This window comes from Cadophora gregata (genome assembly GCF_030347475.1).
Source record: "Cadophora gregata isolate MNR1 chromosome Unknown scaffold_3, whole genome shotgun sequence".
NCBI lineage: Eukaryota > Fungi > Ascomycota > Leotiomycetes > Helotiales > Ploettnerulaceae > Cadophora > Cadophora gregata.
The window spans coordinates 3,086,220-3,106,098 of record NW_026695926.1 but is presented as its reverse complement, the minus strand read 5'-3'; the positions used below and the strand labels follow the sequence as shown (position 1 = coordinate 3,106,098).

Below are 19,879 nucleotides of genomic sequence, written 5' to 3'. Positions count from 1 at the left end.
GGATCTTGTCGGTAAATCCCGGTGTAGCTTTCTTCTCGCGGCCCTGCCAGGCCAAGCTCCGGCTCTTCCCTTGAAGTTATTCCAACTCCAAACCAATTCTTTCCATTTACTCTGCGCTTTATTTCCTGACATCAATTGTCCCAGGCAAGATGCAGGCTTTCTCCAGATGTGCCAGACCGGCTCTGCAAGCTGCTGTGCGAAGACAGGGCTATTCCACCTCGACCTCTGCATACGCTGCGACTGCTGAGAACCTTCGCATTAACAGCGACACCAAGGTCATTTACCAGGGCTTCACAGGAAAGCAGGGAACGTGAGTACTGGACAGGTGATGGAGAGTGCTATTGGATTTGATGCTGATTGAGATGCTGCAGATTCCACGCGCAACAAGCAATTGAGTACGGTACGTGTTCGGAAACACTCGAGAACAGCTAGAGCATATCTGATAGAGGAATTAGGCACACAAGTGGTTGGTGGAACAAATCCTAAGAAGGCTGGACAAACACATCTGGGTCTCCCTGTCTTTGCAAATGTTGCAGATGCTGTGAAGCAAGCTGGAGCTACTGCTTCAGCCATCTTCGTCCCGTAAAAGCTCCCAAGTCAACAAACATCAATTCAAGCTTCAATCTGGCTAACATTAGACAGACCTCCTCTTGCAGCTGCCGGTATCGAAGAGGCCATTGCTGCCGAGATTCCTCTGGTCGTTTGGTAGGTATCCTTCTCGGCATGTGAAAGGACGTTCTAACCGCACTTTTAGCATCACGGAGGGTATTCCCCAGCATGGTATGCATTGATTTTCTCCTTGAAAATCCTCCTGGGCTAACGAGTATGCAGACATGGTCCGAATCACAGACATCTTGAAGACACAAGGAAAGACACGTTTGGTAGGACCTAACTGCCCAGGTCTTATTGCTCCAGGGCAATGCAAAATTGGTATCATGCCAGGATTCATCCACAAGCGCGGTCGTATCGGTATCGTGTCTCGTTCCGGGACTTTGACATACGAGGCTGTCAATCAAACTACACAAACTGGCCTGGGACAATCGCTCGTCGTTGGAATTGGTGGTGATCCATTCTCTGGAACCAACTTCATCGATTGCTTGAAGGTGTTCTTGGAGGACGAGGAGACTGATGGTATCATTATGATTGGTGAGATTGGAGGATCTGCTGAGGAGGATGCTGCCGAGTTCTTGAAGGAGTACAACACTGCCAACAAGCCTGTTGTCAGTTTTATTGCTGGTATCTCTGCACCACCCGGACGAAGAATGGGTCACGCTGGTAAGTTCAGCTCGATTGTGTCTTTCTATTTCTGTTATATTGACTTCTCGTAGGTGCCATTGTCAGCGGTGGTAAGGGAGGAGCTGATTCCAAGATTGCTGCCCTTGAGGCTGCTGGTGTTATTGTTGAGCGAAGCCCAGCAATGCTTGGAAAGACCCTGCATGGAGAGTTTGTACGACGTGACTTGATTTAAGGATACCTTGTGAATTAGATGATGGGGAAGGCACATGGAGCGTTAATGCATTTTCTTTCATGTGTTTTATGGACAATACCTCGTTCCTGTACAGCTAGTAAATAACCCCTGATATGCCATAGATTTCTTTTCAATGAGTGAGGTGAGGACAAGGCAGCCAGACCCGAATGTATTGATTGCAATCCCCGATTGAGTTGTGTATAGATTATTCCACATCATTAACGTGTGTCAGCAACAGGACGTAATGATCTGATCCATAGTAGAGGTTGAATCGAAAAGTGTCAGCCTCGTATCGTAGCCTGCACTGTCTTGCCCCTGACAGGTCTGGTTCCAGGAGAGCTTGGCATCTCCCGGCTGGGACATTTCAAAGCTCCCCCACATTGGAACCTCCAAATCAACAAGCACATCCCGACCACAGCTCCCTCAACCTCAAATTCAAGATGCTTTCCGGCATATTGATCTTCAATCAGAAGGGAGAGAATTTGATATTCCGTGCCTTCCGCAATGACTGCAGACCACGCCTCGCAGACGTGTTTCGAATCCAAGTCATCTCCAATGCCCAAGTTCGGTCTCCAATCCTCACATTAGGAAGCACAACCTTCAGCCATGTCAAGCACGAGAATATCTACCTGGTTGCAATCACCAAGAGCAATGCGAACGCAGCGCTGGTTTTCGAATTCCTGTACAGGCTGATTGCGCTGGGAAAGGGATATTTTGGGAAGTTCGATGAAGAGGCAGTTAAGAATAATTTCGTACTGGTCTACGAGCTTTTAGATGGTCAGTATGAATCCGAACATGAAGGTATAGGTTCTGACAATATTGTACAGAGATTCTGGACTTTGGGTACCCTCAAAACACCGAAACAGATACCCTCAAGATGTACATTACCACCGAAGGAGTCAAGTCAGAGCGAACGATGGAGGATTCGGCCAAGATCACTATGCAAGCAACCGGCGCACTATCGTGGCGGAAAGCAGACGTCAAATACCGCAAAAACGAAGCATTTGTCGATGTGATCGAAGACGTTAATCTCCTTATGTCTGCTACCGGCACTGTCCTCCGCGCAGATGTCAACGGACAAATCGTTATGCGCGCATATCTGACAGGAACACCAGAATGCAAATTCGGACTCAATGATCGATTACTGCTGGACGGAGACAACCTTTCTTCTTTGGAGTCTGGAAATCGACTGGGTACAAAAGCGACCAAAGCTGCGGCTGGGAGTGTTACTTTGGAGGACTGCCAGTTCCATCAGTGCGTCAAGCTTGGGAAATTTGATACAGACAGGATCATCTCCTTCATTCCTCCGGATGGAGAGTTCGAGTTGATGCGGTACCGAGCAACAGAAAATGTCAACTTGCCATTCAAGGTCCATGCCATTGTCAATGAGGTCGGGAAGACAAAAGTGGAATACAGCATAGCGATTCGCGCCAATTACGGAAGCAAGCTATTTGCAACGAACGTTGTCGTGCGAGTACCTACACCACTGAACACAGCGAAAATCACAGAGAGATGTACACAAGGAAAGGCAAAGTACGAGCCAAGTGAGAATAACATCGTGTGGAAGATCCCCAGATTTACTGGACAGAATGAGTTTGTCTTGAGTGCGGAGGCGACCCTGACGAGTATGACGAATCAAAAGGCCTGGTCGAGGCCGCCATTGAGCTTGAATTTCAGTCTCCTGATGTTCACGAGTTCAGGGTTACTTGTAAGATATTTGAAGGTGTTTGAGAAGAGTAATTACTCCTCGGTCAAGTGGGTGAGGTATATGACAAGAGCAGGATCTTACGAGATACGGTAAGCTTTTTCTTGTTCCAAGTTCTGGTGTATGATTGCTAATCTTCTTAGATTTTAATTCTTCTTCGTGGCGTTTGGGAGGAGCGTGCATAGCATGGGCGTCGCGGAGGCTAAGGTTAAAGATAATGAAATTTTAATCGATCTCTCAAAACTTACTTCCATGAGCATTGTCAACTGTCACTCGAGAACACAGATTATGGAAACCGCCCATGAGGAAAGCACTGCGAAATGAGAAGTCCTCAAGCCAACATGCGCGAAGTAGATCCACATGACCATCCATAAGAAAATTTGTCACAGGTAGCAGACTATCAAGTAATAAGATTAATTGGATGATAGATCGGACATATCACTCCATACGCTTTCCAACGCTCTGCGCTACTACGATCCCACGTCAGGTCTCTTCTCCTGCCAACCAGGAATTCACACTATTCCTGAATCGCCTTTCTGTCTCCTAACCACGCATGACTGTTTTGAGATGCTCATCCTCTCGTTCTCAAGCTTTCTTATCGGGAACTGGTCGATCACGGTTGTAGAAGGCGGAAGTATCTCCTGTTAAGGACGTTGGCGCGTGTTTCATTTTGAGCACAGTTCCATGGAGCAGTACTTTTGTTCAAAGATCCAGGCGCCGCCAACAGTTTTTCATGCCCTCGACATTAAAGTCAACGACGGATCAGCATTCAAACAGCGCTGCAAGATTACACTGGCATGTTCTGCTGCGTACAAATTGTACGTGATAGGAGGATAAAATGACATGATGAGATATTGGCACCACTTTGACGGCTCATGAAGAGAGTGAGAAGCTCCTTTTCTCGTGCAATCTAGATATTCGCAGAAAGGGGAAGCGGTGTTCATTTACACTTCAAATACTCGATTCGCTACAAAGCGGATCGAGTCTGTAGGCATGCACTCGCTATTATTTTAGTATCTTCTTATCTGAAAGGCTTCTAAACGAAGGCAGGTGAGCATTATCTCTGCTGCCGGGCGCACCGATGTCCTTGTTTCGGGATGTTTGGATCTCGCTTAGAGAAGTCGCCTGGACTTGCCGTGATGGCAAAGCAAGGGGGAACGCAGATCTACTATCTACGTACCGTATGAAATTTCATCTTCTCGAAGCAGTATTTATCGCAGGCGTCTTCTTCCTATCCACTCAGTAACTCCGTGAGCCCGTTGAAGAGCGTCGGACTGCCGAAACCACCTCATTCTTTCTCTTCTTATGCTATCACGTGATGTTAGTAGAATAGCATGCCATAAGGTAGGTAGGTAATGACTCGATGAGCATGGAAAGTAACGTATCAGACTTACTCAAGTGCGATCCTTTGTCCAGTTATCTGAAAGAACGTGTGAGGCTCTACCGTGGTACGATAACAGAGAGATTAAATGCTCGGCGAAGTGAAAATATGTAGATCGTCGAAATAGCCGACCCCGAGATGGGAAGGGATGACGCTCAAAACCCAGGGACTGGGATAAATTTTGCGGCAGCACATCTCCTCGGTAGATGTGGAGTGATTGGTGCTTGATGGCTGGATTTCGTAGAATTCTAAAGATAGGTTTAAAGTTTTTCTCTATTTTTGAATTCCAACAATTCATGTCTCCATCCCTTGATACCATTGTTGACATCGCCCTGATATTTATGGTACGCTTCCAACCAACAAACATGTTGACCTTGCATCAAGCAAATGCGAAATATTTTTATCCAACAATCTTACAACTCAACAGTACGAAAAGAAATTTTCGGTATCTCCAGCCTCGAGGATGTCTTGCATCCATTCTCAAGTCACAACACAAATCCACCACACGGTGGCATTCAAACGCCACTCCATTCCTCGCGAAAAACGCCAAGCGAACATCACAACATACGATATTAAACATATAGATTTGGCACGTACCTAATAGGCTCCGTATTTCAGCTCTTTTCGACACGTATTTTTTAATCATCACCAAACGGAAATCGACTATCGACAAACCAGAATCCCATCCTCGCTCAAATCCGACTAAACAGCGAGCGAACAGCCCTCCTCCGACATCATGGGAGCCTCTATCCAAGGCTCCACAAGGCCTGTACTTTTCTCTATTGTTGGCATCCTCAGCTTGATCATTCTCGTGCTCGGCAGCATATGGTTCTACCGGCTGTACACAACCCGCGGATTCCACCTCACCGATTTCGAACGCTTATCGAAAGAAGCCCGCCACCTCGCCCAAGAGACAGACATAATCCGCAAAGACATATTATGTGACTCCTTCACTTCCGAGGAGTCCGTCAGAATCGCGAACATGGAGCATACCAAGGCAGCGGAGGACCTAGACTGCGGGATCAGAATCGCGCTGAGCGCGTGGGAGGATATCATGCAGCCCGATGAGGGCGATGCGTTGGATGAGGAGGCTGCCGTTGGTGGGATGGGGAGTATGGGGAGGAAGGTGGAGAGGAGGCTGAGGGAAAGGAGGAAGAGTCATGGACGGTATGTGATTGGGTTGATGAGGGGCAAGGCGATGGAGGGATTGGAGAGGAGGAAAGAACTTAGTCGTGGGTTGCAGGCTATGCATTTGGAGATTTTGTCGAGGTTTGTTTGACTCTTTTCCATACTCACGATTGTGGAGTCCGACTCCGGGAATTTGTGCTGATAGAGTGATGAATGCAGGAAAACCGATGTCGCGTCCAGTCTTGCGAACTACCGCTTTGCAAGCGGCGGCAGTAAAAGCAGTATTATGAGGAAAGCAATGGTGAGTCCATAACTCGCCGCTCAGCCCTCCGTCGTGATCTAACACAAACACCCAGCCTAAAAAGTTCCGCTCGCACTTTCATCCACGACCTGATTCCAGGGTAAGTCGTCTGTCCACATGAACTGTATGTCTTTGCTGACGTTTTTGGTAGAAATCTGCACGACCCTCGTCGCCTCTCACTCAGCAGCACACACCCGAACCAGAAGCAGAACCCATGTCGCCGACAGCCACGAGTGCCATGCTTCCTTCAATAGAAAAAGATGAAAGCTGTCCTGCTCCAGGTGACAAGTCTCGTGATGAGCTGCTCGGGTCGGTGCAGAAGGAGAACGTGCAGAAGCAGGATAGCCGCATCCAGGTACGGTTTGCAGCAGTAAAGGATGTTTGATGAAACATTGGATACAATACAGAAGCTGGTAGAACTGGCTTCAACACACCCGAAAGTTTTCATTTGCTTGCGCATGTGGTCGCGGCTGGCTATCGCTTGGGTATTGCTGTTGGGAAGATACGACTGACTTGGCTACTTGATGACGCTCTTACGAAACGTTTATTTCTACTGTATATTTGAGCTGCGGTTTTGGGAATTTAGATAGGGGCGTACAGTTACTTTCTTCTTATATTTCCTGTCTGTTATCTTGAAATGAAATGCCCAAATTGATCCATGGGTTGGGTAGCTTCGAACTCAGGATTTTGGCAGCCAGTTTTCGTTTGTGAAGTTACATCTCAGATTCGTTCAGCCTCCATGTCGGTGCATCATTCCCTGCTCCTCTTCCCCCGGTTTTCTGTTGGCAATACCAATTTCGTGGGGCTCTTTTGGCAGAATCTAGAGTATTTTGTTGGACATCCGTGTGTGACCCCGGGTATGGACAAACATTCGACACGTCAAGTAACCAACTCGCCCTCGACTGATTGGCGTGTCGACGCCCTTATCATCTATCAATACCCCTGATGCTTCTCTTCGGGACGCAATGAAGTTGCTCGGTCAGTTTGTGGGGCTTATTTGCAGGCGTGTTACCGGTTTTCATGCAGATATGTCCTGTAATATAGGCTGTACTACCTCTCATATAGTTTTGATTTTCTTGGCATTGACTCCTGAAGTAAGGCATGCTCTCAGCCCAAGCCACAAACACTTTCCTGTTCCAGCCTTCCGCTCGAAAGTTTAGCGAGTAGCGGAATATGTGGTCATATCTTCACGGCTTGTCTTTGTCGTCGCTGGCTGATATAGTTGTGCCTTTTTCACGGCAAGTAAATAGGTGGCGGATTATATACTCTTGTTCGAATTTGCACTTTGTGTTAGCCATGGCATTATTCATTACCTAGTTCTTACGGTCATCACTCAGTTGTCCGAGCTGCTCGGCTTTCCAATCTCGTTCTGACCGGACAAACCGTGGCGATATCGCGTGAGGCCCAGAAACCTTGAGCATAAGACATTCCACCACCAAGGAACGGGCATCAAAACATCGCTTTGGCCATGGCGGGCGTGCGTGGAAAAGTGCCATGCCCTCCGCATGTAAGCCTCCTGCAGCTCGCAGGACGCAATTGATAGTCAGACAGAAAACTGTGCCGTCCCGTCAAGCTGGGGTATCTTCCCGAACCTGTACCAGCGACCCGGCGAATGGCTGATGTGTGACCATCAAAGCTCCGAGCAAACGGTTCATCCACATTGCTGGATCCAATCGCGGCCCCATGGCAGGAATTCTTGGGAATATTTGGATGCCCTCATTCGATGCAGGGCCTGTAGCCCCTGTACCATGTCAATCTTTGCTGCTGATTTGCGCAAGAAGCGGGCCCCGTATCCAATTTACAGTCTAGTCTGATCCCATTAAAAGCCAGGATCGACCCGAGGAAGAGGTCGTCGGGATTCCGAGCGCTGGGAAACCCATCCTCGTCTCTGAGAAACCTGAGTAACCTCAAGAAAACCGTTGCCTTGGGGGCGAGACACGACTGCAATCACGAGCACGACGACAACTTCCCGCTGCTGGCTCAGTATCACGACATGGCAGACGCCGATGAGCAGATCGAGGTGGTAAGACAGCATATGCAATATGTGGGGAAGTGCAGCTGACATATTCTAAAAAGCGCGCGAATGTGGCCTCGTCGTCACGGTCTTCTGAATATGAAATGTGCGTATTCCAGCTGCATTCTTGATCCATCTGCCGGACCAGCGGCTCATTTCAGGTGCATTTAGGGGAGATACTTTCTCGGTAGATTCCAGTATCACACAGTATCGCATCGAGAACGGACGACGCTACCATGCCTACAAAGACGGCTTGTACTGGTACGATACTGGCTTAACATGACGATGAAAACCCAGACTCACGGTAAATAGGGCGCCAAACGACGAAAGACAGAATGAAAATCTTGATATTAGGTTAGTAATCTCGATTAGGTCAGTATTACTCGACTGACTCAAGATCACTAGCCATCACAAGTACCTGCTATGTCTCGACCACAAGTTAGTTCTTGCACCTATTGAAGATGATATCGAGGTGAGAAATGTTCCATGTCGTTTTATTGAGAATTATGGAAGCTTACTAGAATTGATGCAGAGGGCTTTGGACATTGGAACTGGGACCGGCATTTGGGTTTGTACCTCACCATCCGGATTGATAGACAAACTAATGCCATGAGACAGGCAATAGATTTTGCGGATGAGCACCCCAATACCGATGTTATAGGAACTGATTTGTCACCTATTCAACCATCCTTAGTGTTTGTCCTCGTACTCCAGTCTCATGGTTCTTGCTAACATCCATTTGCCAGCCCACCAAACTGCAGGTTCGAAATCGATGATGCCAGCGACGAATGGACTTACCCGACGAATTACTTCGACTTCATTCATATCAGAGCATTATTTGGATCTATTGAGGATTGGGATGCTTTATACGGGCAAGTATTCAGGTAAGTCGTACCTCGTGGATGAGAATGGTGGAGGATCGCCTTACTCACGACTCTAGGCATCTCAAACCCGGTGGCTGGATAGAGCATGTGGAAGGATCAATCGAGGTATGAATATCCTCAATCTCTACTAGCGGTTCTTACTCGATTCTTCGGCGGGTTGAGGCCCCAAGGATGTTACTGCATCTTCAAATACTGACCTATAAATGTGCAGATCAAATCTGACGACGGCACATTGGCCGACAACAGTCCTTTAAAAACATTCACAAGTGTAAGCCCGCCGGACTCCAAGCTCCACTGCTGATGAATGGGGGTGGATCCTTAAGGGCTCCCAACTGACGTGGACTAGCTTTTTGCGGAAGCAGGAGCATCAACAGGCCAGATTTTCAACGTAACAGATATCATGAAGCAGAAGATTACTGAAGCAGGCTTCGTGAACGTCGTCGAACAAGTTTATAAGACACCACTAGGAGGTTGGCCTGCCGATGCTAAATTGCGAGAACTGGGCCAGTGGGCTCTCTTGACTTTTGATACCGGGCTCGAGGGCTACGCACTAGCCACTCTGACCAGAGTTTTGAGCGTGAGTGACATGGAGCTCATAAGTCTCTGAGACAAGATACTGATAACAGCACAGTGGACACCGACTCAAGTTCATGTTTTCTTGTCAGTACCAAACTCGAAGCTCCGGCCCAGAGACGGCATAACTAACTCTATTCTAGGGCACAATTACGACTGGCAGCCCGTGACCGAGGCACACATTCATACTACGAGATCAAAGTTGTTTACGCCCAGAAACCGCTTCAATAGTATTAATGTAATGATTTAACGATTCGCATTCATTCCTCCAAGCTCTTTCATTTGCTATTCGCCTCACCTCGAGTAATGGCAGATTGAAGGATATTTCTTTCCTCAAACCATCTTCATTTATTGATCGTCTTATCTTGGGTCAATTCAGTTATTTCTCGATATCACAACCCCAATTTTAGACCCAAAAGTTACATCGGGCAATACCTGCACACCAAATATCCCGGCTTCGAGGCCGGTTTCCAAGCCTGAGATGCCAGCTGTATCGGTCTCCCTTCCCGTCTGTGGATCCTACTCAGGCAAAATACCATGTCTAACCGACCGCAGCGCAAGCCTGTTCTGAGCCCACTCTACAATTGCAATTCTGCTACTTTCATTCCTCAGCCTCCGGATTACAGCCTCATTTTGGGGTTGAATCCCATTGTGGACCTAATCTGTCGCAGGTTTGTTTGCTGGGTCAGCCTTACCAATTTCTCTCCTCGCTTAGTCTCGCAACCGTGCTCGCCCTGATGTCTGATGTTTGCTGCTGATTATTTCTTGACATTGTGCGGAGGCATTGATATTTCAGACAGGCATGGCGTGGCTTAGCAATAATAACCTTCTTTGCCAACCTCATGGCGATTCTTCAGACGACGGAGCCATTGGTGAAGCGCACGAGGACTCGTCACCACTTGCTGTTCCCTGTATGTCGAGGAAATCGAACCGCGTGGATTTAAGATTCAGGAACTTGCAATGTGCAATGCTCCTCAGATCGCAGCCATCAGACTTCAAATGCGGATCACTCGTGGCTCAACGAGAGCTCACTGCTCAAGATCTGATGTTTCGATGTGCAATGTTTCATCCCAAGTCTTCATAACTCCAGCCACCACAGCCTTCTCATGCCTCTCTGTCGCTACACTCAAATTAGTCGGCGCATGTTCGACTACTGCTCCGTGCTCGAGGCTCCGGTCTCCCTTAGATTATGCTTGCAAGAGCCTCAAATATGTGGATTTACCTACCCAATGGCTGGCTGCACTTGGATGAGAGACCCATATGGTATCTCGATATGACTGCCGCAAGCCTCATTCCCTCGTCCAGATTCTGGAGATCTTCCCAGACCCCGGAAGTGAGAATGCAAAAATGGGTCCAGCGACCCACCATCGTCAATCTACTGCGTACGCATACCTCCCTCGCCTTGCTGAGTGGAAGTACGAGTACTACTGTATTTGTTGCGAAACCAAACCTAACAGCCCCTTCTCTCATATTGAGGGTCCAGTGGGAATGAGCTCGAGCAGCCCGAAGGGAGGGGTGTACCACAAAGCCGTCTACTTTCCACTTTTATGGCAGTTGGCAGTCGAGTTATGTATCTGGGTGTTCGCCATTCTATCGGGATGCCCTCTCCTTACACTATTTCTTTTTTCAGCCAAATCTTTCTTTCTCCTCTTTTCTATCTCTTGATGTACATCCCCATTGCTTTCCTCGGTATACTAGCGGCCGCCGTCCCTTTCGCCACGAGTTCAATGTTCACATATGGTATGGATTGCCATACAACACACGCAGCACAAGCATTCGTGACGATGAACTTTATCAAAGCCCTGCTATCTCTTGTTATGAGCCACTTTGTCAATGGATGGTTTGAGCAAGTCGGACCCAAATCAGTCTTCAACGTTGTTGCGAATACGAAACTCACCGTTTCTAGCTTCTCGCCCCCGTTGTAAATTTTCGGAAAGAGGCTGCGAAAGAAGACTGTGCGGAGTGCTTTTCATCAAAAATTCTAGATGGTGTATCTATTCTTGCACATAAGATTACCATACTTTTTACACCCGGCGCATTTAGATTGGAAAATGTATATGGGACGCATCACGGCTTTAAGAAAAAGGCGATCACTGGATATGATCTGGATAGATTTCAGTATATTCTAGACTGAGTTTGATACTTGTACATATCATTCTTTTCTTTCTCGCCTCCCTTTGAGGCCAGGGCATTTTGAGTTGTTTCTGGGATTCACCTAGACATTGACCAAGACCAAATAGTCAAAGATTCGCAAATTGACTCCTTTCCAAAATTCGGTTATTGACATATGTTGTCGTCGTTACGCAAGTGAACAACATGACGCGTTCTGTGGATGCGATTTTTCTAATCCACACTCCTCGCCCATGAGTCGGTAAATGCCCAGGTGCATTCCCATATTTAAGCGAGAATGTGGACACAAACAATCGCGTGGCTCAACACCAAGACCCACCACGGTTTGTTCCAACTATCAATCCTTCTTCCATGCCGACACCTCAGGCTTATCTGAACCTTCAATTTAAGCCCAAAATGACTATTTAGTGTCGAAACTCTATCTTTTCTATTTGCATCACTTCGCATTCCTAGCTCTGACTGCGGACACAGCTCCCCAAAGATCATCAGACCTCAACGTGTCTCAAACCCGCGCCTCTCTGGACTGTTTAGCCCACGCTTTCCGCACGATATTGTTGAGAAAAGTGCAGAAAACGGAGAAAATACAAAACACTGCTGATAAACTTTGTATCTAATTTGTAAATTCTCATGCAGCCAAGCAAGCGGCAAGTCACGTCTAGCCACCACAACAAGCAAGTATGGGGGTAGGCAAAACAACAACCATAATAACTCACGCGTATGTCTTCCAATATTGTCTAATGATGTACAATAGCTACCTCACGGATCCGTAGAGCACGGTTTCCCAGCTGAGATCTTCCTTCTTCGAACCAGGTAGTCGGTAAAGAAAATTCCAAAGAAGGGCCTAGAGCAAGGTAGAGTAGCCTCCTGGGCCATCCAGAGATTCTTTTGAGCATAGCCTGCTAGTGAAGATGATCTTATCTGAAGAGGGAGAGGAGAGACGGAGTTGTTGCTCCATCACTGAAGTGTTGCAGGAAAGTTGCTTATTTCGTTACATATTGTGGGTTGTGCTTTGCTGGGTTTTCGGCTTTGAAGCTGGTGATGGATGCGCCGGGACGGAATGGGAGGTAGCGACAGTAATGTAGCGGTGACGAGTTAGCCCTCGCTTTTGTGTGATGAATATCAGACCGCTACCGAACATAGAAGTGACCACTAGTAATTTCGAGACAGTGCTACACGCACTGCGCGATGGGCATTTTACCATGTTCTTTTGTTTACATTTCTCCAAGATAAAACTGCATTTGGTGGGAGCGGATCCTGAGCAGCTGCCTTCTGTTGAGACTCGCGATATTTCCAGCAATTCGCGAATCTCGGTTTCGCTCTCAAGCCAGGACACTCGACCTCCCCGTCGATAACACCAGTTCTTCTCAATCCTCAGCAAGTTGAGGGGGCGAGGAAGACCATCACTCAACCTGACAGGGATAAAGTGAATAAGGGTGAATAGACAATCCATCAACTCTGCCTCCGACGCGCTTCACAAGAAATCCAGGGAGCAGCGACACAAGGACTCGCGGCCATAAGGCCATGATCTCTGATGCCTTTCTTGACGACATCGAGGAAACTCCGCGGTAAGGATATAAGAAACCGAATCTTTTCCCAGGATCAAAGATCAATCAATGGATACCAACATTCGAACGCCCAATATCGAACAACGAAACAAAAGTATGATTTAATAGCTCAACCCAACTGACAACTAAGACGACGGACCCGAGGGCTTTGATCACATGAATTCATTATTTCTTACAATCTGGGTATCTAATGCTCCCTCCCTAGGTAATCACCGTGGCTATTCTCGACATGAGACGGCCTATCCAGCGGATCTTGGCTTCCACCGCCAGCGCCGACAACTTCTTGCCGTTCTTGGTCCTTTCACGGGCTACAAGTGTTCCCAGACAAGCCTTGAGTCATATTTTTTGATATCGTGGTCGTTTCTTTCAAACTGCATCATCGAGATTCTCCCTCGAGTCGAGTAATTCATATTGCTGCGTGCTCTTCTGCTGGCGTCGAAGCGCAAAGATCTTCGAAGATTGTTTGGTGAGCATCTCACGATATCTCCATACGAAGAAACCAACTACTAGGAAGAAACAAAGTGACACGAAGATCTGGAACAGCGATATGGAGACCTAGACACGTGTTAGCTTTCATCATTGATACCTGATTAGTTGGATGCTTACGTATTCCTCAAAGGTACTATCAACCACCTCCGTATATCCCAGTACCTCGCCCTCTCTATCGAGAGCAGCAACTCGAACAAATCGACGTTCCCAGCTACCACGCAAGAACACGCCCTCAAAGCCATTCTTGTCTATTTCCTCAACGACGGAAAACTCGTCATCAGTGGCTTTCAGGGATTTCGCGCTCTCGAGCCTCCACTTCGCAACTTCAGTTGCTCCATTCCAGCTTGCGAAAATTTGGCCGGCATAGATCTTGATCGTGGGTGGTGTCTTTGGCTTGCCGACCCAGGGGCTCTTGAATGTACGGTATGACTTCACCCATCCGAAATCGAGGATCATGAAGAACAGGGGAGCGCCGAAATGTGTATTACACAGAACCTCGCCATCGGCTGTGAATTCCGTGTACGCTGGTGTGTTTCCCCATCCAATCATCACGTTTCCAGACTCTGGAATCACCTGCATGGACCCTTGCGATATCGATAGGACATTATCTGGGTGCTTGTATGTCTGGAGCAGTTTGACGGTCATGTTTTCGAAGTCAAATTGAACCAACATACCGCGACTGAATTCAGAGAGAGGGTGGAAGACATTCTTTGCATGGTTATCGTAGAACGACATGGTGTTGTTACCCCTCCATCTCGCATGATGCTGCCATTTGAAGTTCGAAGCATATCCATCGGACAGGTCAGTAAAGTCACTGTGCTTTCCCCCAAGACTCCAAAGTATGTTTCCCTTCGAGTCCAGATAGTATATGGCGCGCATATGCCTGGATGAAATAAGGTAGTTCCCCAAATCGTCCTTCTCAACGCTATTCAGGTGGAAGAAATCCCACGCCTTCTTCTTCGTCATTCCGTCCTTGTGTCGGAGCTTATATGAATGGCTGAGTGGTACGTGATCAGAAGCCCGCCATTGGAAGAGCAATTCACCAGTGACTATGTCAACTTCTTGAAAAAGGCAGTCGTCGATCCAGCAGAGCCCGTCATGTCCAACATCCGAACAGTCCACCTGCTTGTCCTCGTATATTGTAAACAGTGCAGTTCCATTATCCGTAATCTCGAATTCGTGGAGATCGCCTCCCATGTCTATGCCGACCGAGGTTATTGTGTGGGCAACTTCATACGAGGAATCAAGCTATCCAAAATTAGTCTTGCTCATTCACAGTGCCAATTAATAGCTTTACCATGTAGTAAGAGCCATTGGAGTGCGGTCCGTGGCTTGTTCCCGACCAGAATGTCAAGAAATCTTCTTCCTTGTACCTTTGTACCTGCAGATTCATAGCTTGTCCAAACTTCCCTTCGGACCAAACCAGATTCCCCCTAGGATCGAGTATTACCGGCCCAGGATTGGGAACATTGATGCCTCGAGGACTCAGTAGAATGAGTCCTCCATCTTGGTCGCATCGAGGATCCCATTGCGAAATCTGCGCCCACGGTGTTGGTTGGCCAAGAGAGACAAAGTTCTGTGTCGGATAAACCCCATGAAGACCCAGATTGTACGCATTCAACGACCAAGCTCTAACTGCTGCCGGGAGAGCTATCAGGAGGGCGAAGGAGGACCTCATCGTCGGATTGAATCAACAAATGCTCGTTGCCGGCATTCGAGGAATAGAGAGGAAAAGAGGAGAGCCGGAGTTCCGAGAAGAGATAACATTTCCCTCTGATAGTGCTACCCTGTTCCCACCCGATGCCATCACAACCCCATCCCATTATTCGCAATAATGGGGCAGTGCAATATGCCAAGGGATGTGAGTGGGATACTCGTAGCTACCGCGTATTTCAGTTGGGGTGACATATGCCATTGAAAAACTGCGTGGGGACTGGGAGTGTCCTGGGTCGCTGCAGATGCGAAGAGTTGCAGAAAGCCAGCCGCGTCATGACAGCTGCTTGGCAGCCCACTTTCCTGATTCGCGTGTTTTCTTGGAGATCTTGGAAGTCGGTAACGAAAAGGGGGAACGCCGACGGGCCGTTGCCCGACAATCCTTTCGTTCCCCTTTTATCGTCAGCTTCTTTATGAACCTGTTGGTTTCACAGCTCTGTTGCTTTGTTGACTTTCGGCTGGGTGATTGCTCCCGCGAAGCGAGTGGCGAGGACCTGCTCACGTACAGGCCACAGTCATGGCACGTGTTAGTCACATGCAATATACATCTTGAATCGTCCTGTAGGTTACTGTGCTAATGATTGAAGGTTTGTGGACATTAGACAAGTTAATGACTGTTCTGCAATGTTCTGAAGTTTCGGCTTCAACAGAAGTGCCGTTACATGAAAAGTAGCAGCCAAATTGTCCAGTCGAGAAATGAGTCTATCGAAGTCTTTCCAGCATGGCATTGCTGACTCCTCGACAGAGTGAAGATTTGTCTGCTTATTAAGATTTGCGGTTATCTTTGCATTTATTGGTTGTGAATCTCCTTCCTGAGCAAATCAATAGGTCTCATTCCACCCGTCTAGCATGGAGAAATCACTTAATCGCTATATATCCTCGGGGAATGCGTTCTCGGCGTTCATGCTACATACCAAAAGAAAAATATACCGATAGAAGGCGAGTCAACATGCGGCGGGTGTTACATCGCCATTAACCATCTAGCCATCTCATCTCATACCTACCACGACCGACTGAGCAGTTTTATCAGGCCAGCTGTCATTGTCCCGAAGCTATCTCTGGTGTTGGTTCTGGACAGTGTCCTAAATTCGACAGTGAGAAGGCGAATGGCAACAATTTGTACCCCCAGGCCCACAGTTCAGCGCCGTAAACAGCAAGCCAAATCAGTCCAGGCAAGTCGATTCTTGAAAATGCCTGACACAAAGAAGCCAGCTATATTTGAGCAACGATACAGGGAAGGTAAGTCTCAGCAAGAAGCACATGTTGGTAGCGAGTATCTCCAAGTCTGTTACGTCTTTCGCTGTCTCAAAGATCAAGGAGTTTGTATACCTGAAACAATTCACATCACGCATCACTTCTTTGCTATAGTTTTCATCAGATTCACCTATACTACCAAGCCTGTGATAAGCACGGCAAGTGTGGTAGGAAATGCATTAAAATATGTCCAAGTGGAGGTTTGAACAACAGGGAAACACAGGGATGAGCACCCACCTGACGTGTGAAGTTGGGACCGACCGGTCTCTGATTCCTTCATGCGGTTTCGAAGAAGAAGTTCTCACTACTTCCTGTGAGCTATTGGAAGAGATATAGACGTAAAACAGCTTGTGAGGACTTGGATGATTGTGTTGAAGCTGGCTTATCCTGGAGACAGTATGGATGAATGACAATGGTGTTGGACATGACAACAGTGAAGTACATCGCAGTTGCTCTGAAGTCATCACATGATAGTAGCACGGACTCGGCAGATTGCTGTAGGCTTGGTTCTCAATTTCTGATATGCCTTACTCACAGATCGAGACAAAAACCAGCTCTTGGTGAACCTATGGGTTCTCTGTAAGGCAGACTCCATGGATTAGTGTTCATACTTGCGCTCTTTGGCGAATTCGTGCCTTGAAGTCGTTTCCTTTCGCTGTTTATATACTCTTATCCATTTAATATCTTCTAGTGGATGTTGAAAATAAAGGAACGCTGGCTGAGAAATAGTGAAGTACTTCATGGACTGAACCACACACCCGAGAAGTCAATATAGATTCTGGCCCAGTACGGTACAGTAAACGAAACTGCGACGCAAACAACTCGATGTCAACAAACTTCCAAGCATGGCATATCAGCATTCTCTTCTCTAGATAGCCTGCCGTGCAAAGAGCCTTATCCTCACCTGCCAACACCAAACAACTACCTCACTCCTTGTCCTATTCCGGCTCCAACAATCAGTTCTCCGACCTCCAAAACCATAAACCCACCGCCACAGCATCAGCACCAGTATCCTCGGTACACGGTACCGATCTACCTCCGACGTAATAATACCGTGCCTCCGTATCGCATCGTACCGAGCCTTTCATCCCGATTCCCCACCGAAGACGGAGACAGCTGCATACAGTACCCACCAACCCATGTGCATACATCCCGACCCGTTGCATATTGCATATCTTCCGTACTTATACTTATGCGGTGCGATGTTTCTGCATAACATACTTGTGAGTACAAAGTCTTCTTCCAAGGGCCACACAAACTTAAACAGACAGATTAAGAGGAGAAGTGAGACAGATCTAGAAAGAATGCATTTTCAAGGAAGTTGAGGGTGTGAAAGTAAATGTAAGACATAAATCTGCACTTCGATGATGCTCCCCATCGCAGTTTCTGTTTTCGTCCTCCTTTGGGTTATTCTTGCAGCTAGGACATCAAGACCAACACCATCATCTTCAACCGCTCGCTCCAACCGAGCTTGTCCCAACTCTAACTTCTTTCCTCCCCTTTTCCACAAAGTCATTTTCCCTTCCCCTCGGCACAGACAGATAAACTCAATCTCACAAAAAGCATGGCAAAATCCAAGAAATCTCATCTCATCTCATCTCATCTCGCTTGTCTGGCCTCCCCTCCCCTTCCCTTCCATACTCACCAACACCATTCTTCATAACCGAAAGTACATAACCACTACTGCACACCTACTGCAAGTCAACGGCATCATCCTAACCTCCTAAAGTCCTAACATCCTAACGAAACAAAACGGCTCAGCCGGAGCGGCTCCGGGCTTGCTACTGCAGCTAGGAGCTAGGGTTAATGCACGAGTGCAGAGTGCATGCATGCATGCTGCAGCAAGCGTGCAGGAGGCAGGAAGCGGGAGGCTAGACTAAGTTAACTTACTCGGTAAAGGTAAAGGAGTAGATGGACGGACCTAATTTACTAAAACACCCAATCTTCAATTTGAAAAAATCGCGTTTGCGGTGTGTTTCTGTTTTTGGGAGAAGGATAGACTGGAAAGCTGGAAAATGATATCAGTAAGTGGAAGGGAGGGGGAAAGTGGGATGTATGACAGTTTGTGTTGAGCCCCGTTGCGGTTTTTCTTCTCCCTACTTACTGTGTCCAATCGGATCAGCAAGAGAGTGGCTAGATGGATATGATAATAACGATGACTGGCATATACTGCAAAATGAGAGAAGAAGAGGAATTGAAAAGCCCAACACGACTGTCGTTTGGAATCTTCCCTTGATTAAAACAAAATATAGAAAATGAAAACTATATATAGGAAACTACTTCTCCTCCTCTCCATCCCGAGACAGCACCGTCTTATAAACTCGACGTTGGCTTTGCACAGATACCAACCTTCCTTCACAAGTAATAGCTCTTCCAGTCTTCAGAAAGCAGCTAGCAAGCCTATATTCTTAAGGGATATATACGTTGCAGAGTGACTTAGTGAAGGGGGAAAGTAACAAAGTGACAAAACAAGCCAACACAAAAACCAGGAGAAGAGAAGTGAAGTGAGTATCTGTATCTGTATCTATCAGACCCTCCATTCCTCTCCGTGTGTCGTCACCTCCTCTTATTCTTCTTGTGGAGGGACGGACGAAAGTATGGCCGGCCAGCCAGCTAGCTACCTCTCGATTTCTCCAACTCCCAACTCCCCAAGCACACGGCTTGTATAGCACCATCCCCTCCCCTCTTCCCCCTCCCCATCCCCCCTCTCCATCCCCCTCCACATCCCCCATCCACCTCCTTTGACTTACAGCTTTCACCACTACACTACACTACACCACTACCCTTCACCATTCCAACCTCGCGTAAGTAAGTATCGTCAATTTCAATTTTCCATATGGAAGAAAGGGAAGGTAATCAATCGGTCGGCGGGACTACCCGCTTGCTCTCTTCACCCACCCATCCATCCATCCAAGTCATATAATAAGGTCAAAATACTGACTTACTGCGCGCACCACACGCGCCTGAAGGACGAACCACGAATGCCCGGCTGGGCGGCGGGTAACAGACAAACAAACAATCAAATTAAAATAGACGACGCGTCTCTGCCGTCTGAACTCGATTTTCGAGTGCTCAATGGACCCTAGAACAGAGAGCCATGACCAAGAAGGGGCAAAATATTGCGTGGGACGTCGACGATTGTCAATCACAGTCCAGCATAGTTGCAAGGATAGATCCTGTCTCCAGTGCCCAGCCAGATAGTCCCCAGCTCCACCGTGATCGAGCACTTCCTTGGCGACGCCTCTTCGCTCGTCTATCGACCTCCCTCGAACTT

General features: G+C 47.6%; 7 protein-coding genes across 7 annotated transcripts; 6 read left to right on the top strand and 1 right to left on the bottom strand.

Annotated features, from left to right (window-relative positions):
- Window positions 1–49: 49 nt before the first annotated feature.
- Window positions 50–1,846, top strand: TCA8 (Succinate--CoA ligase [ADP-forming] subunit alpha, mitochondrial). The gene is made up of 6 exons (XM_058503145.1): window positions 50–310; window positions 372–400; window positions 456–582; window positions 643–705; window positions 755–780; window positions 832–1,846. The coding sequence occupies exons 1-6, from the start codon at window positions 150–152 to the stop codon at window positions 1,326–1,328; spliced, it is 903 nt and encodes a 300-aa protein (XP_058362079.1). The 5' UTR covers window positions 50–149; the 3' UTR covers window positions 1,329–1,846.
- ONS95_009545 (uncharacterized protein) lies at window positions 1,847–4,406 on the top strand. Its single transcript, XM_058503144.1, has 2 exons — window positions 1,847–2,245; window positions 2,296–4,406. The coding sequence occupies exons 1-2, from the start codon at window positions 1,909–1,911 to the stop codon at window positions 3,267–3,269; spliced, it is 1,311 nt and encodes a 436-aa protein (XP_058362078.1). The 5' UTR covers window positions 1,847–1,908; the 3' UTR covers window positions 3,270–4,406.
- Window positions 4,407–5,290: 884 nt separating this feature from the next.
- Window positions 5,291–6,368, top strand: ONS95_009544 (uncharacterized protein; the record flags this gene model as incomplete). Its single annotated transcript, XM_058503143.1, has 4 exons — window positions 5,291–5,823; window positions 5,902–5,983; window positions 6,039–6,083; window positions 6,135–6,368. The coding sequence occupies 4 exons, from the start codon at window positions 5,291–5,293 to the stop codon at window positions 6,366–6,368; spliced, it is 894 nt and encodes a 297-aa protein (XP_058362077.1).
- Window positions 6,369–7,395: 1,027 nt separating this feature from the next.
- ONS95_009543 (uncharacterized protein) lies at window positions 7,396–10,459 on the top strand. The gene is made up of 14 exons (XM_058503142.1): window positions 7,396–8,006; window positions 8,060–8,103; window positions 8,169–8,258; window positions 8,310–8,351; window positions 8,403–8,469; window positions 8,530–8,565; window positions 8,616–8,692; window positions 8,744–8,881; window positions 8,938–8,986; window positions 9,093–9,149; window positions 9,228–9,458; window positions 9,513–9,541; window positions 9,598–9,962; window positions 10,010–10,459. The coding sequence occupies exons 1-13, from the start codon at window positions 7,977–7,979 to the stop codon at window positions 9,683–9,685; spliced, it is 978 nt and encodes a 325-aa protein (XP_058362076.1). The 5' UTR covers window positions 7,396–7,976; the 3' UTR covers window positions 9,686–9,962; window positions 10,010–10,459.
- Window positions 10,460–11,030: 571 nt separating this feature from the next.
- ONS95_009542 (uncharacterized protein) lies at window positions 11,031–11,453 on the top strand. Its single transcript, XM_058503141.1, has one exon. It carries the CDS (start codon window positions 11,053–11,055, stop codon window positions 11,377–11,379), a length of 327 nt encoding a protein of 108 aa, XP_058362075.1. The 5' UTR covers window positions 11,031–11,052; the 3' UTR covers window positions 11,380–11,453.
- A 105-nt stretch (window positions 11,454–11,558) lies between these two features.
- ONS95_009541 (uncharacterized protein) lies at window positions 11,559–15,744 on the bottom strand. Its single transcript, XM_058503140.1, has 3 exons — window positions 14,936–15,744; window positions 13,756–14,886; window positions 11,559–13,704 (listed from the first exon to the last, which is right to left on the bottom strand). Exons 1-3 carry the CDS (start codon window positions 15,314–15,316, stop codon window positions 13,516–13,518), a joined length of 1,701 nt encoding a protein of 566 aa, XP_058362074.1. The 5' UTR covers window positions 15,317–15,744; the 3' UTR covers window positions 11,559–13,515.
- A 2,225-nt stretch (window positions 15,745–17,969) lies between these two features.
- Window positions 17,970–18,332, top strand: ONS95_009540 (uncharacterized protein; the record flags this gene model as incomplete). The annotated part of the gene is made up of 1 exon (XM_058503139.1): window positions 17,970–18,332. One exon carries the CDS (start codon window positions 17,970–17,972, stop codon window positions 18,330–18,332), a length of 363 nt encoding a protein of 120 aa, XP_058362073.1.
- Window positions 18,333–19,879: the final 1,547 nt, after the last annotated feature.